General features: G+C 43.5%; 1 protein-coding gene and 1 long non-coding RNA gene across 3 annotated transcripts in view; one reads left to right on the top strand and one right to left on the bottom strand.

Moving 5' to 3' along the window:
- Positions 1-13,094, top strand: part of LOC309846484 (tumor suppressor ARF-like) — a 26,190-nt gene extending 13,096 nt beyond the window's left edge. The window contains exons 2-3 of the mRNA XM_082695392.1: positions 10,480-10,786; positions 12,956-13,094. Of these exons, the coding sequence (XP_082551518.1) occupies positions 10,480-10,685 (206 nt within the window). The 3' untranslated portion in view covers positions 10,686-10,786; positions 12,956-13,094. The remainder of the gene's footprint in view (positions 1-10,479; positions 10,787-12,955) is intronic.
- The window catches only part of LOC309846496, a 26,692-nt gene extending 9,161 nt beyond the window's left edge, over positions 1-17,531 (bottom strand). For both annotated transcript variants that reach the window (XR_014301960.1, XR_014301961.1), the window contains exon 1: positions 17,442-17,531. This is a non-coding gene — a long non-coding RNA (uncharacterized lncRNA). The remainder of the gene's footprint in view (positions 1-17,441) is intronic.
- Between the last annotated feature and the right edge of the window lie 44 nt (positions 17,532-17,575).

Raw genomic sequence — 17,575 nt, 5'->3', positions numbered from 1 at the left:
TCCTGTCACACCCAGCATTCAATCCTAGAGCCCATCTCTAAAGACTTAACCCAGCTGTGTCCAGAAGCTCTTTTACGGAGCTTACCTTGCTCTGATAAGCTATTTCCTAAGAACCTCTCCTTAATAATGGGATCCTCTCCAGAACCTGAAATACAACATCTTTTCTCTGGTACCACAGGTATGAGGTGTCAGTTGCCAGAGTACATTTTCCTTCTCCTCTATCTTGATGGTAGACTCCCTTCAAGAGCTCATCCTGTTTCAAAACCACCTTCCCCCTCCAGAGAAGCAAACATGTTCATGGTTGTTACCAATACACCCTCTTGACTAAGGACCCTTCTTTTGCACCCCCAGCTTAAAGCCAAGCGCCTGACATACAGTATCTGTCTTCAGTTACTCTTTGTCAAAGTTATGAATGATGGTTTTCAGAAAGGCAAGTCTTGTCTAATAAATGTATCATATTCATTTAATTAATTAGAATGGCTAATGTATGCACATAGTACAAAATTCAAGCATTACAAGTTGCAGAATGTGAAAAAGAAAGTCTGGGGTCCATTCCAGTTCCTCATTTCTTTCCCCCACAGTTAACAGATTTTTCCATATCTTTCCAGAGATGTACTATGTATATTTTATTTTTAACCTCAAACTGTATTTTGGGCAACCATTTAATGGCAATATTAATATTGAATATGGTAAAGAGATTCATGCTTTTAAACACAGCTTTTGTGTGGGTTTCCCTTGATATCATAACCTCAAGAAGTACAAAGAATAGAGCAAGATAGATGTCATTTTAAAGATATGGACATCGAAGCTAAAAATAGTCTCAAAGGAGTTCAGAGTCAAAAAAGCAGTTCACTAGGTACATCAGGACTGTCACTTGGTCTCAATTCAGAGCTACTTCTCCAACAACTTTTATTTTCCAAATAAAGTAATATTATATTATATGTTTGCACACAATGCATATCATACCTTGCCAATCCTGCAATGCCTTGTCAGAATCAGAACCTAATTTCAAGATATTACCTTCTCAAATATCTTTGTATCTCTTTCTGGTGATGTGTTAAAGAGATAGTCACATCTAGAACGACAATCTGAGCAGCCCCTTCCAGGCTCCTCTGAAGGCTTTTTTTTTTTTTTTTTAAAGATTTTATTTATTTGATAGAGAGACATAGCAAAAGAGGGAACACCAGCAGGGGGAGTGGGAGTGGGAGAAGAAGCAGGCTTCCCGATTAGCAGGGAGCCTGATGCGGGGATCCATCCCTGGACCCTGAGACCATGACCTGAGCCAAAGGCAGTCACTTAATGACTGAGCCACCCAGATGCCCCGAAGGCTATTTTTCCATTTTATTTTCCAACTTCTCCCCATACATCCCAGTGAATTATTTTCTTTTCTTTTTTTTAATTAATTTATTTATTTTTAGCATAACAGTATTCATTATTTTTTCACCACACCCAGTGCTCCACACAATCCGTGCCCTCTATAATACCCACCACCTGGTTCCCCCAACCTCCCACCCCCCCGCCACTTCAAACCCCTCAGATTGTTTTTCAGAGTCCATAGTCTCTTGTGATTCACCTCCCCTTCCAATTTACCCCAACTCCCTTCTCCTCTCTAACTCCCCATGTCCTCCATGCTATTTGTTATGCTCCACAAATAAGTGAAACCATATGAATATTGACTCTCTATGCTTGACTTATTTCACTCAGCATAATCTCTTCGAGTCCCATCCATGTTGCTACAAAAGTTGGGTATTCATCTTTTCTGATGGAGGCATAATACTCCATAGTCTATATGGACCACATTTTCCTTATCCATTCGTCCGTTGAAGGGCATCTTGGTTCTTTCCATAGTTTGGTGACCGTGGCCATTTCAGTGAATTATTTTCAGTGTTCCCAAACTTCCCCACCCTTTCCACCAAATCCTTTGATTTGTAGGGTTACTGGGGCAGCACCATTGAGAGGCTTTCTTTAAGTAAAATAGGTTCTCTTGTTGTGTCATGATCTCCACCCTCAGCTGGGTTCTCCAGCCTAATGAAATATTTCTCTAAGTCCTACTCAGCCCATCCCTCTCTCCTCATCACAGATATTCTAAATCTTCACCACTCTCACTTCCTTTTTTAAACGTAATTTTCATTTAAGTTCCAGTTAGTTAACATACAGTGTAATATTAGTTGCAGGTGTACATCTTAGCGATTCACTAATATTAATATTAGTTTCGTGTGTACATTTAGTGATCGTATGATTGCTTACATACAATACCTGGTGCCCATAACAACTGCCCTCCTTAATCCCCATCACCCATTTCATCCATCCCACACCGCCCTCCCCCTGGTAACCATCAGTTTGTTCTCTATACTTAAGAGTCTGTTTCTCTTGGTTTGACTCTCTTTTATTTCCCCTAAGATTTTTTTGTTTCTTAAATTCCACATATGAGTGGAATATATGGTATTTGTCTTTCTCAGACCAACTTATTTCCCTTAGCGTAATACTCTCAAATTCCATCCACATCATTACAAATGCCAAGATTTCATTCTTTTTGATGGCTGAGTAATATTCCAGTGTATGTGTCTGTCTGTATGTCTTTATCCATTCATCAGTTGCTGGACACTTGGCCTCTTTCCATAATTGGCTTTTGCAGATAACACCACTGTAAACATCAGGGTACATGTATCCCTTTGAATTAGAATTTTGTATTCTTTGGGTAAATACCTAGTAGTATGACTGCTGGATCAAAGGGTAATTCTTTCTTTTCTTTCTTTCTTTCTTTCTTTTTCTTTTTCTTTTCTTTTCTTTTTTTTTTTTTTTTTTTAAGAGAGGAAGGGACAGAGGGAGATAGAGAATCTCAAAGCAGACCCTGGAGCCCCATGCAGGGCTCAATCTCACAGCCCTGAGATCATGACCTGAACTGAAATCAAGAGTCCGACATTTAACCAACTGAGCCACCCAGGCACCCCAGGGTAGCTCTATTTTTAACTTTTTGAGGAACCTCCATACTGTTTTCCAGAGCGGCTGCACCAGTTTGCATTCCCACCAACAGTGTAAGAGGGTTCCCCTTTCTCCACATCCTCACCAATACATGTTGTTTCTTGTGTTAATTTTAGACATTTTGGGGTGCCTGGGTGGCTCAGTCAGTTAAGCATCTGCCTTCAGCTCAGGTTATGATCCTGGGATCCTGGCACTAAGTCCCACATCAGGCTTCCTGCTCAGCAGGGAGTCTGCTTCTCTTGCCCTCTGCTGCTCTCTCTGTCAAATACATAAAATCTTTTTAAATATTTTAGTCATTCTGACAGGTGTGAGATGATATCTCATTGTAGTTTTGATTTGCATTTCCGTGATGATGAATGATGTTGAGCATCTTTTCATGTGTCTGCTGGCCATCCATACGTCTTCTTTGGAGAAATGGCTATTCATGTCTTCTGTCCATTTTTTAAGTGGATTATTTGGTTTTTTGTTGGGGGGGTAATTGCATTTGCTAAGTTCTTTATATATTTTGGATACTAGCCCTGACAAAGATATGCCATTTACTCTCACTTCCTAACCCACCATCTTATCCTCACTGCAAACAAGCCAGCCTCTTCGTTCATGAAAGGAAGTGCTTCAACTTCCTCCCTGCCCTGACCTTTTCTCCTTTCTCAAATCTAGCTATATCTTCTGTGTCCAAATTTATGACCACTCCCTGTGCCTTGTATTCCTTTTCTTTTTGCCTTTTTAGGGACCTGGGGTCCTCAGAAACACCTTATCTTTCCTGAGTCCTTCTAGCTGTCCTTCTCTTCACCTGGCACCTTTCCTTGTGAGTGCTTAGGTTCTCTCCACCCTTCCACCTACCTCCCGTCACACTATATTGCTATGAACTATCAAGGCTAAGCTGGGGAAAAACAGTCCACATAGTGTCCCCACTTCCTTGCCATCCCATACATCCCTGGCTTTCCTTCTGACAGTCTGAGCTGCCCTTCCCAGGCTCCTTTGAAAGGCTTTTTCCACGAGTTTATATCTCTAGCTTCTTGCCATATCCCAGTGAATGATTTTCAGTGGTCCCAAATTTTATGCCTTTTCACATGCTCTCACCTCTGCTTGGAACATCTTTCTTTTCCTTTTATTGTCTTCATACTCCTAGGCCTCTCTCCAAGGCTTGGGTCTGCTTTCAGCATCCATGCAGCCTCTGCCCAAGCCATCAGAAGTTTGGTTCCCTTTTCATTTTCTTGTGTCATCCTCTGCTTCCCTTTGCTCTTCAACACACATTACATGTAATGCCAATTTAATACCTACAACAACTGTTTGAAGCAAGTACTATTATTATCTCATGTATACGGATGGGAAAACAAACCTAGATGCAATAACTTTGTTCAAAGTTATAGAGCCTTAAATGAAAAGTACAGCTTTGAACTCAAGCAGCCCTACTCTAGAACCCATATGTTTAACACCCCACTGCCACCATGCCCCACCCTTAGCCTCTGAGTTTGTTGAATGAATGAACCTGTGTTACACTTTTTCTTAAAAAAACAGATCAAAATTGAACTAAGTTAAAAATTCATAGCATAGATTTGCAAAACTGCCAAGGGAGCACAAACCTAAATAAGGCCATGACATTCTCAAGGAGGAGGAAAATTAATTTTGGGAATGATAATATGGAACAAAGTTTAGGATTCATAAAGCTCTTTGGCTTCATCATCTCATTTAATCAACCTGTGAAATATATTATGAATCCCGGGCAATCTGAGGCTGAAAAACCCAGTACCAGGATCCTGGGATTTATATTTTATTTCTTCTAAGGTACTGGCCCTCAGGTCTGAGCTGATATGGAAGAGTAAGTTGGGGGTATGGTAGGTTCTCTAAAAGAAAAACCAAGAAAGTTTTACACTACTATTATCACTTATTTACACAAGATTTCTAATTTTTAATTTTATTTATTTATCAGAGAGAGAAAGGGGGAGAGAGCGAGCACAGGCAGACAGAATGGCAGGCAGAGGCAGAGGGAGAATCAGGCTCCCCGCCGAGCAAGGAGCCCCATGTGGGACTCGATCCCAGGACGCTGGGATCATGACCTGAGCCGAAGGCAGCTGCTTAACCAACTGAGCCACCCAGGCGTCCCAGTATCATTTTAAAACTCCATGTTTTGCTTGAACTAACAGCAACTGAAAGTGTTTTGGGGGCTTGAAGAGAAGTCAACCAGGGATTGAAACATAAATTTTGAGTAGGCTGTGTTATCTAGTAAAGATTAAGCGTGTGCTTTAAGGCACCAGCAAAGCCTGAGCGATCCAATTTTTAAAAATAATATATATTTAAAAATATATTAGCCACAGGAAAAAGTAATAACCACAGGTAAAATTAGAACCATGCTGGATTTTCTTTTGCTCTTAGTTCTGTTGAACTTTTCATTAAATATGAGGGCAGTGGAGGGTGTCCTTTATCTTTTCAGTGATTAGGGTCTTCTTGGCCTTCCCTTTCATATAATATTCATAATTCTATCCAAAGCATTTTATTCTCTGTGCCTCACAGCAAGACTATAAGAGAATCCTCAAAATATAAAATTTAAGAGCTAAGGTATTAGCTCAAGATGTGCCACGCTGTTCTAAATATGTTCATCAATTCATTTAAAACTCACAACAGCCCGATGAAGTAGGGACGATTCGTAGCCTCCCATTTAATAACTAAGATAACTGTGAGCTTTTTCCAGTAGGAAAAAGAGATGGTTGGGGTTGGGGGGGGGGTGCGGGAAAGGAGCGGGAGTCTTTCCAATGGGGGAGCGCGCCTTTCCGCTGTTCTCCCGGGAGGCTCTGGACACGAGGTGAATGTGAGAGACTCTGACTCACTAAGCAACTCTGTTTCTAGAGCTCTGAGCACCTTTTTTTCTTGTCTAGGAGTAATTATGTATTAAGAGCGGAGTCTGTCAGCCCAATAACTCTCTCGCCAGCTTCCTATCTGCTTGTTGGCAGAAATCTCCATCATCTCTGTTAAAACAGACCTCATCTTCTCTGAACCAGCCCCTGTACAAAAAGCACTAACACTGGGCATTGCACAAGTTTGGGAAACCTTCGCCTTCGCCATCCGTTTCACAGGGTGTGGGGGTGTGTGTGGGGGGTGTGTGTAGTGAGGATAGGCTGCTGGCAGGTGGGCAAACTCCCCCAAATGAATGTTTGAGCAAGGATTTTTAGCATGGTGGACTCAGCATGTGAACCCAGGTGTTGGAACGGTAGAAGGGGGACAGTTGTCTAAGAGTAGGGAAGCCTCACAGTGACACGGCAGGGCCCTGATCACCCGGAGTTTGCTGTTTCTCCTGATGAAAAGAGGAAGCAATGCTTCGTCTACGACATCAAACACCCTGGTTGGAAATAAGCGGTTAGGAATCCTGCGCGGCTTTCAAATGCGAGAGGTTGTGCAGGGGAGGAAGGAAACAGGAGAGCAAAGTCGCCTTAACCCACTGAACTCGCTCTGAGACCTCGAGCGAGTCTCAGCTGGGGGCAGGGGGAGCACAGCGCCGGGAGGAGGGCTGGCGACGCGGGCGGGGGCCGCGGGGTGGGGGTGGGGGCGGCGGCGGCGGGTCCCGGGCGCCCTCCCCCAACGGCCTTGTCACGCTCCCGGCGCCAGCCTCCCGGGCAAGCCCGGACAGCAGAGGCCCCGCGAGGGGCGACTTCGGGCGGCGGGGCGGGCTTCACGTTCACAGCGAGTTCGAGCGAAGGGCGCCGCCTCGGGGAAGCAGAACGGCGCTCTCCGGGTGGGAAGACTCCCGCAGGACTCCTCCAGCGGGCAAGAGTCTGGGGGTGGCTTCCGCCGGTCCCGGAGGTGGAGAGAGGAGGGGCGGGCTGGTCACGCGAGGCTGGGGCGGGCCACTGGCGCCCGAGTGCAGCGGAGGCGAGGGGAGAGGGGAGGGAGCCAGCCAGGGGGGCCAGCGCTGGGGAGCCGCATGGAGCCCTCCGCAGACAGGCTAGCCACGGCCGCAGCCCGGGGCCGGGCTGACGAGGTGCGGGCGCTGCTCGCGGCTGGGGTGCAGCCCAACGCGCTGAACCGCCAGGCTCGGAGCCCGATTCAGGTGGGTGAGCCAGCCGCCCTGCCGGAGGAGGGGGAACGGCGGGCGACTTAGGAGCGCAAGGTTTGTAAGACAGTCGGAACCAGGCCGGCGTTTCGATTCTCCGTGAAGGGGAGACTTCTTGGTGAGTTCTCAGGTGGACTTTGGAGCCGAGACCTCCCCGTGTCCACGTCCTGGGGGCTTAGGAAGCCACAGAGCAAAACGAGGAGGCACGTGGGGTGAAGATTCCTAGAGTGGTATGGAGATGGGGGGGGCGATGAACCTACTCGTGTTAATACAGTCCGAGGTATGTTCTTTATCTGATACACGGTTGCGAAAGTTTGCGGTAAAAAGCAAGATTTTAAAGAATGGAAGGTTTGTTTGACCCACTAGCCCGGAACTCAAAGATCCCCGAAGGGAGCTGATCATCTGCCTTTGGTGGTGGGGGGGGGGTGTGGGGGGGGATTGCAATGGAAACCTTCTGCCGTGTAAATTGAATAAATATCAGTTGAAATTATCCAGAAGCAACTATATATTATTGTGTTTATTTTTACTTTAACCGAGTAAGGAAAATACATGCTTGTTCTAAGAATTTTGGTAACACAGATATATATGAAGAAAAACATTTGTGTGATCTTGTCTGAAATAATGTCAACTTAGTTACTATTTTGAAGGTATCTCCTATTATTTTTCTTATTTTTTACTTTCTTGCTATAGATTGACTTATTTGGGACAGAGTTTTCAATTCCTCACCGTTCAAAAATGTCGTTTCTCCCCTCCTCACTTCAGTTGTGTGTAGGAGTGGAGGTGGGGGGGTGTTTATTATTTGTGGTGGTTGTTTGCCGTCACTAACTTCCTAAATCCAGGCTAAAAAAACGATTTCTTCTTGGCAGTCACCACCCTAGTTTTATTCCCAGTGTCGATAGTGATTTCTGATTCTGAAAAATTAAATGTATGTGAAACAAAGACTTACTGCACACATTCCAGCATAACAAGACAAAGGAAAGTAACTGTACCTGCAACTTCACGGATTTCACAAGTCAATCTTCCCTTTCCTGAAACTATGCTACACAGGATAAATTTTATACTTTAAAATACAGATATAAAAATAAAACCAAAATGCCTTAAAGTCTGAGATTATTTGGGATTTAAAGTGTGAAAAGATTTTGAGAGGAGAGAGATCGTGTGATGGTAGAAGAAAAGCATGAGTCCTTTAAAAAGTATGCATGCATAATTCCTAATTTCCCTAAAATTTTGCTTGGTGACTGTGAGTTTAACCTTGAAGTTCTGGAATATGTTAGAAGAGACTTCATGTGTTTAAATCAAAAAGAAAAAAGAAGAGAGAATTGGATAATTAGTTTTAACAATTTTTTTTTTAAACTAGGGAAGATAAGAACATAGAGAAAAGGGGTCATGATTTTGGTTTAGAATCCTAACCAAACTTGTGTTTAATATAAAACTAATTAGTTCATAGAAAATTTTAATAAAGGTTAATATCTTACCAAATGGATTTAAGCACTCTACAAAAATTCATTTGATGTTTTTCTTTTTGCTTTGGATTGCTATTAAAATATTTAAATGTTAGGTTTCCTTTCATACTTCAATACTGCAAAAATATAATGAAAACCTGTAAAATCAGTTAAATGATGACATATTTCATTGGATTCAAAAAATGTTTCATCTATCATGTTTTCATCTGCATTATACATAGACATGAGGTTGACTTCTAAGTAGAGGTTTTAGACATGAGTTTTCTAACTCTGGCACTTGCCTTACAGCTCCCAAGATTATGGCATCCTTGGGTGTGGTCCCTTTGTTCTAGAAACTGACACTGTAATCTATTAGAAGTCTTGCATAAATAAGTAATGGACTAAGTTTTTCTTTTAAAACACTGAATTGTTCTAAACCACTGCAAGTTTTTATTTTTGTAGCTGTAATTTGGTTCACTTATATTTTCTATCTTTTTGAAAATTAAATCAGTTTCACTTTCTCTAGGACAAGAATCAACCACTATAGTATAACTTAATATGTTTCCTTGGTTTAGAGAAATTAAATAATTCATGTTTAATGTAGAATGTAGTTAAAAATAAGGAATTTTTCTTTATACAGTCACTGTTGTCTAGCTAATATCTAATAATGGTTGACCTAAAAAGAATTGTCTTTACTATCCACCATGCAACACTCAAATCTTAAGGTTGCTGTGATTGTGGATACTATTTAAAAATTCCCCTTTGGTAATGACTTTGTTTCAAAGATGATTTATGAACAAAATGAGGGGAGCACCTCCTGTTTGATCTCAGAGTTAAACTTGGGAAGTTTCTTAGTTTCCTATTTCTGCTGTAACAAATTACCACAACTTTCGTGTCTCAAACCAACATAAATTTATCATCTTATAGTTCTGGAGGTCAATAGTCTAAAATGGATCCATAGGGCTGCATTTTTTTTTCTTTGAAGTTCTAGAGGGAAATCTGTTTCCCTGTCTTTTCCAACTTCTAGTGACCATCAGCATTCCTTGGCTCATGGCCCCTGCATCTTCTCTCTGACCTCCATTCTTAGTTCTTTTTCCTGTAACCTTCTTATAAGGAAACTTATGATTACATTGGGCCCATCCTGACAATTCACATTAATCTTCTTCAAAATACATAATTTAATTACACTTGCCAAGTCTCTTTTCCCATGTAAGGTAATATAGTCACAGCTTTCAAGTGTGAGTTAGTAGACTTTTTTGGGAGCATCATTTAGCTTACCACAAGAAGGAATTTGAGGGCTGGTCAGAATTCAACGTTTTGGGAAGCTAAGTGTAAATTAAAAATTTTATAAGAATTTAAAGGTCTGTTGTTGTTTTCATTTTCACTTTTTAACATTTACCATGTTCTGGGCTTGGATATACAGCAGAAAACCATATAAAATCTCTGGGCCTTACATAATTTTGTATCAAAATGAGAGGGGCAATCAAAATGAAAGAGGAGGTTAGGCTTAGAAGCCAGTTTGTCTTTCACCCTTTTGTTATTGTTTTTGACTCTGGCAATGTTGTGTGTGTGGCTGGAACTCTGCAAAAGTTTGGAGGATATAATGGAATTCAGTGTGTAGAGAAAAATGGAATCAGTAGAACTGGCTAAGGGAGCTGGTAACTGAAAGCAAATAGAGTAACTAGATACCTGTGGCTTGTACTGGGCATCTGCACAGCGTGGAGGCTTCACAAATAGCTTCTTTATTCTTTTTTTTTTTTTTTTTTTAAGATTTTATTTATTTATTTGATAGAGAGAGATCACAAGTAAGCAGAGCAGCAGGCAGGGGGGGGGGGAAGCAGGCTCCCTGCTGAGCAGAGAGCCTCATGCGGGTCTTGATTCCTGGACCCTGAGATCATGACCTGGGCGGAAGGCAGAGGCTTAACCCACTGAGCCACCCAGGCACCCTAGCTTCTTTTTTCTTGCCCCTACCACCCGTCCCTGCCCTGACCACTCTGCTCTCTCTGGCAGGTCATGATGATGGGCAGCACCCGCGTGGCCGAGCTGCTGCTGCTCCACGGCGCCGATCCCAACTGCGCGGACCCCGTCACTCTCACCCGACCTGTGCACGACGCGGCCCGGGAGGGCTTCCTGGACACGCTCGTCGTGTTGCACCGAGCCGGGGCGCGGCTGGACGTGCGCGATGCCTGGGGCCGCCTGCCCGTGGACCTGGCTGAGGAGCGGGGCCACCACGCAGTCGCCCAGTACCTGGGCGCAGCCTCGGGGGCCACCGAAGGTGGTAGCCACTCCCATTCAGAGGTTGCGGAAGGTCCTGCAGGTGAGGTGGCAGAGTTAAGAGTTAAAACTCGGAGAGCTTCTGCAGCCCACTGCATACTTCTTTTTCAGAAAAGAACCTTGGCTTCGGGAGAGCAAGGTCTTGGGTCTCGCCTCAGCTCTCACGCTGCCACCTTGTAAGACAATTCCACTGTCCCAATGGACTGCGTCGCTTGGGCTGCGGACAGGAAATAGCCTAGATGGATTTCCACAAGTTTAAGCCTATCCCACAAACCGTGCCCCTATTCCCGCAAACACTCACCGTCTCCCGAGCTCAAGCCCTAGACTGTAATATTGATGACTCAGGAGGCTAGGGTGTAATGGCCCCTCTTCCTCCAAATTAGCAGGCAGCAGCATCCATTCAGCTACCCTCGGTTTCCACATTAGCATACCCAGATAGCTGGACCAACCCCACAAGCATTTGCACGTGGCATCGTCTGGCAGAAATCCATCTCCCCCAACTCTACTGCAAAATTTGACTAAATCTGACCCTCTACTCTATGCGGTGGTGTTTTCCAGAGCTGCCCAAGGGAGAGAGTTCTCTCCAACCCTGGCAGTCTGTACACGGGGATTTGCTACATTCACTGAGAAAGAGACCCTCTCTTAAGCTTTATCCTCTCTTCGAGAGAGATCGCTGAGAAAGGGAGATGGCCATGTGATCCTCTTTGCCTTCTCCTTCTACAACCACAAAGCGGCCTTCTTCTCTTGCGGCACCCCTTCTCCACCTCCAGTCCTACTTGCCCGAAATACCAACTTAACTGATTTTTTCTGAAAGGAGAACTATTTTATATATATGAAATTAACATGATATTTAAGGTAAACCGTGACTTTGAAGATTCCAAGATCTATCCCATTTGGGCTCAGAACTGGGGCACTAGACCCTCTGGGCCTTAGTGGGGCCTGAGAATTCACAGGGGAGAACCCTAGACCGGAGATGCAGCGAGTTTTGCGCTTTCGGCGTGGGAAGTTCGATCTCCTTTGGCCTGCCCACCCTCCCTCTCCACCAACCGCAGTTCGCCTCGGAACACAGCGCAGGGCAAGGGACCAATCGTAGCGTCGGTTGCGCGGAGCAAGAAGGGGAGGAGCTGAAGAGCCGAGAAGGATTGGAGGACTAACTGGGCCATAGGCAGAGAGAGTAACCCTTTATAAGCAAAACTAGGAGCTCTGACCCAAGCACACAAGTCCGTCCACTCCTTTCTTCCTACTCTCCCCTCCCTCCCTCCTTCCTCCTCTTTATTCAACTACATAATCAGCTCCATTTTAGAAGGGACTTAAAGTAAATGAGACAAAACAGGAGTCCTGCCCTCATAGAGCTTACATTCTGGGAAACCTACTTTAAGCAATAAACGTATTTTCAGAGATTTAGTTTGTTAAGACCAATGTGACGGATACGAGTGAAGTCTGATCTGGAAGAGGGGCTCAGAGTGTCAGAGAGCCTGACTGATGAAAAAGAGATTCGCTACTGGAAGCCTACACACTCTCAAGGGCAAAGCCCGGCGGTTTGGGAGGACAGAAAGGAGGGCTGGAGCGTGCACGCAGCGCCATCAGAGAGGAAAGTCAAAGAAAGGATGTTGGGTCCAAACCTGGATTTTGTTTGAGAAACTTTAGAAAGCCATTAGCGGGTTCGGGCGGAGGACCCTGGGGGGAAAGATGACAGGACTGGAGCCTAATGTTCCTATACTGCCCGGCCGCTCGGGCTCCTCAGGGGCCCCCAGCTTACGCGTGTCGCTGAGTCGCTCCGCGCCAGGTGGTAGAGACGCCTGCCCATAGGCGCAAAGCTGATTTTCATGGCCGGCGCCTGGCACTGTGTGTGGCATGCCCTCAGCACGCCTTATATACCTGGGTTTCCCTATCGCAAACCCTCCTCCGGCCCCACGTGGCCGCGCCCTGCCTGCCCTCGCCTGGCGGGCCCGGAGCTCGGCGAGCTTCGCCAGCCGCGCAGTGGACGCGATGCGTTATCGGCGGGGCTGGGGAGGAGGGCGGCTGGCAAGGTCCAGCCTTCACGGTCAGACCTGTGCTGAGAGGTGGTCGACCTGGATTAGAGGCCAGCGAAGCCGGCTGAGAACCTTGCTCGTAAGCGTCGGAATACAGGATGGGGGAGACCAAGAGGGGAAGGAGGGATAGGTCGCACATTTCTAGTTTCTAATGTGTTTTTTCTTTCTGCCATCTGCAGACCGCCAGGACTTCAAGAATGATTGAGATTTAAAGACACCTCAAAAATGGTCTGATCTTCAATCAACCAAAGTGAATTACCCCATCCCACCCTTGCTGGCTTTAATTGGCATTTATCAAATAAAGCTTTTTAAACTGTAGACTGCTTTAGATAAATCTGCCTAATTCGCCCCCTAAATTTCCATTTGTATTTCCATGTATACATTGTTATAAAAGAAAAAAAATCAACACTGTTTCTGCCTTTTTATTATTGGGCTGTAATCTTCTGGAACAAGTCCCCCCCCCCCCCTTTTTAAGATCTCACTTATCTATTTGACAGAGATCACAAGTAGGAAGAGAGGCGGTGAGGGGGTGGGGTGGGGGGCAGGTTGCCCGCCGAGCAGAGAGCTCGATGCGGGTTTGATCCCAGGACCCTGAGATCATGACCTGAGCCGAAGGCTGAGGCTTTAACCCACTGAGCCACCCAGGCGCCCCTGGAACAAGTCCTTTAGGCCTCTGTGGGCAGTTCCTCTTTCCAGCCTCGCACCCCGCAGGACACTGTTGTTATTACAGACATTTAGCGAACTACGGATCCGAAACTTAAATGGGTTACATGGCCTTTCCTGTGTCAAACGGCCATCAAGTGGTAGTGCCAAGATTCACTTAAAAAAAAAAAAAAAAAGGTATTATTTTGTTTACTCATTTATTCAGCCAACATTTATGGAGCACCCCTTATGGAACCTCACCATGAGGAGGGAGGAGAAAGACATCAATTAACACATGACTACACATTTTAACACCAATTTCACTGATTGGAAGCTAGTATTTTTTCCCCAAAAGACACGTGTAGGCTGCAGTAAGAGTACACAGCATGGACTGTTATGACTTCTGGATTTCAGATGATAAAATGTCAAGAGCTGGGTCTTAAGATGGATGAAATGAGGTAAAAATTTGGTGAAGAGAAACTCTATGGAGACCTCGGACTGACAGACTCACACTACTTACCTGGCTGTAGGAGCTGAGCCTCTCAAGGTTTGGGATATTTTGCCCTAAGCTCTGCAGCAAGCATGTGACAGAGCCAGCACAGGGTGGTCCACAACCACAGAGCCGGCTCTGCAGCCTGCTTGGGGGTTTGACTAACTGCCCCCAACCATGTCCCGCCCAGCTTTTGTAAACTCCCCCACAGTGGCTCCAGAGGGCTGTGAAGTAACTACTGAACACCACCCAAACCAAAAGCAGCTCCAGCTTCTCTACCACAACAGGGGGAGGGACATGGCTCCAACTTCAGCTGAGACCCAGCTGAGGTCATGCTGCCTCCTTTGCAGTAGCGGTACCATAACTCCATGACTTATTTTTCAAGGTGCAATTCATATAACATAAAATTAACAATTTTAAACTGTACAATTTGGTGGAATATAATAAACTCACAATGTTGTGCAGCCATCACCATTTATCTAGTTCCAAAACATTTCGATCACTTCCAAAGGAGACCCTACACCTGTTAAGCATATTCATTAAATCCTCTCTGTCCTCAAGACCTGGGCACCACTAATCTTTTGTCTCTATGGATTTATCTATTCTGGACATTTCATATAAGTGGAAGCATACAATATGTTGCCTTTTGTGTCTGGCTTCTTTCATTTAGCTTAATGTGTTTGCTGTTCTTCCATGTTGTAGCATGTACCAGGACTTCATTCCTTTTTATGGCTGACTAGTATTCCATTACTTACTTCATCTCATTATGAATATTTGGGTCGTTTCCACCTTTTAGCTCTTGTGACCAGTACTATATTCATATACAAGTGTTTGTTTGAATACTTGTTTTCAATTCTTTGGGTCATATCCCTAGGAGTAGAATGACTGGCTCATGTAATACTACTGTGCTTAACCTTTTGAGGAACTGTAAAACTGTTTTCCACAGGAGCTGCACCATTAAATATTCCTACAACAATATACCAAGGTTCCAATACCTCCATATCCTCAATAACATTTGTTATTTTCTGTGTTTTTCTTTTTTTTTAAGAAGCCGTTCTAGTGGGTATAAAGTGGGATCTAATTGTGGGTTTAATTTGCATTTCTTTAATGACCATAGATATTGAGCATCTTTTCATGTGTTTATTGGTCATTCACATATTTTCTCAGGAGAAATGTCTACTCAAGTCCTTTACCCATTTTTAAATTGAGTTGTTTTTTCTTTTTGTTCTTAAGTTGTGAGTGTTCTTTGTATATTATGGATATTATACCTTTATCAAACATATGATTTATAAATATTTTCTCTCATTTTATGTGCTGTCATTTCACTTTCTTGATAGTGTCCTTTGATGCACAAAAACTTTAATTTTGATTGAGTATGTATGTATGAGGTAGGACTCTAACTTCATTCTTTTTCACATGGATATCCAATTGTCCTAGCACCATTTGTTAAAGAAGCTATTCTTTGCCAATTGAATGATCTAGGAGCCTTGTCAAGAATCAATTGCTATAGAGGTATTATTGGCTTATTTCTAGACTCTCAGTTCTATTCCATGAAATGTATGTCTGTCTTTATATCAGTTCTACACTATTTTACTTTAGCTTTCTAGTATGCTTTGAAAATGAGAACTGTGAGTACTCCAACTTTTTTTTTTCAAAATTATTTTAATCTGTTTTAAGCTTGTATCTAGGGTCCCTTGCAATTCTATATACATTTATGGATCAGCTTTCCCATTTCTACCAAAAAAAAAAAGGTCACTGGATTTTCATGGAGACTGCATTGTATGTGTAGATCATTTTGGGTCTTCCATCTTTCAATATTAAGTCTTCCAAGTCATGAACATAGGATGTTTTCCCATTCATTTAGTCTTTAATTCCAGCAATGTTTCATATTTTCAGTGCACAGGTACTGCACATGTTTGGTTAAATTTATTCCTATTTTATTCTTTTTGATGCTACTGAAAACTGAATTGTTTCTTAATCTTTTTGGGTGGTTCATTGCTAATGTATAGAAATACAATTGATTCTGGAGTGTTGGTCTTTTATCCTGCAGCCTCACTAAAACTGCTTATTAACCCTAATAGTTTTTTAGTGGATTCTTTAGGATGTTCTACATATAAGATCATGATATCTGCAAAGAAAGAGAGATTTACTTATTTCTTTCCAATGTGGAAGCCTCATTTCTTTTTTCCTTGCCTAATTTCTCAGGTTTAAAACTTTCAGGACAATGTTGCTTGTAAAACTTTGAACAGAAGAAACAAAAGCAGGCATTCTTTTCTTGTTGCCTGATATTAGCAGGAAATCTCTATCTTTCACCATTATGATGTTAGCCTACAGTTTTTTCAAAAGTGCCCTTAATCAGATTGAACAAATTCTGTTCATTCCTATTTTGTTGAATTTTTTTTTAATCACGAAAGTGTTGGATTTTCTCAAATTCTTTTTCTGTATTGACATGATGGTATTTTTTTTTCTTCATTGTATTTTAATATATTACACTGATTGACCTCTATACGTAAAAGCTTTGCATTTCTGGGATAAATTTTACTTGATCATGGTGTGTAATTATTTTAACATTCTGTTGGGTTTGGTTTGCAAAGACTTTGTTGAGGGTTTTTTTTTTTTTTTTTTTAAATCTATATTCACAAGGAGTATTGGTCTGTAGCTTTCTTTTCTTGTAATGTTTTTGCCCAGTTTTGGTATCAGGGTAATGTTGGCCCCATCAAATGAGTTAGGAATTGTTCAATATTCTATTTCTTAGGAGAGCTAGAGAAGAACTGGTGTTAACTGTACTTTAAACATTTGATACAAGTCACTAGTGAAGCCATCTGGTCCTGGACTTTTCTTCAGTCAGGAAGTTTTGAGGACTGATTCAATCTTTTGTTATAAGTCTGTTCGCATTCCACCCCCCCCCTTTTTTTTCTTTGAGTTTAGGTAGGTTGTGTGTTTCTAAGGAATTTGCCTGTTTTATTTAGGTTTGTTAGCATTCATTGTTCATAGTTTTATGATCTCTTTTATTCCTTTAAGGTTGCCAGTAATGTCCCCATTATGCTGTGTATAAGTCCTCTGTTTCTTGATCAAGAGTTCCTTGGTTGCTGCAAACCTGCAACTACTTTCTAGAGTTCCCACAAAGTCAATTCTGACGCTGATCTTTTTGGTGCTTCTGTTTAGGGATGGGCTCTTGGCGCTTCCAACCCTTCTATTTGCACTGATGTCACTTCTATTTTTTGTTTTCTATTAAAGTATAAAGGCCAACTGCTTCTGATCGGCCAAGTTCCTTCCCCCATACATCCCGCCTGACTGTGATTCAGTGCCCCACTACTGACCTTACCACCATGTGGGTGTCTGTCCCTCACCACTTCTCTGAATATATCTAGCTCTGATACTAAGCTATGTCCCTTCAAATGTTTCCCACATTTCCTTCTCTCCACCCCTCTCCGGATTGTAGGAGCTCACTCCTCCTTACTCAACTGTCCTGCGCGCGCGTGCGCGTCCGCCAGTCCCCACACCCACACACTCACACACAGTCACTCTCCTACCCTTAGCCAGCAGGCTCCGCTGTGGCGTGGGCGCCTCAGGAACTGCACGGGCGCCTACTTGGAAACCCCGGGGGCCCTCGGGTCAGGCGGCGCTTCCCTCCGAGGCCCGCTGGGGCCGCGAGCTCGCCGAGGCT

This window comes from Mustela nivalis (assembly GCF_964662115.1).
Source record: "Mustela nivalis genome assembly, chromosome: 13".
Classification (NCBI taxonomy): Eukaryota; Metazoa; Chordata; class Mammalia; order Carnivora; family Mustelidae; genus Mustela; species Mustela nivalis.
The sequence above is the reverse complement of the archived record's forward strand: the minus strand, read 5'-3'. Positions and strand labels throughout refer to the sequence as shown.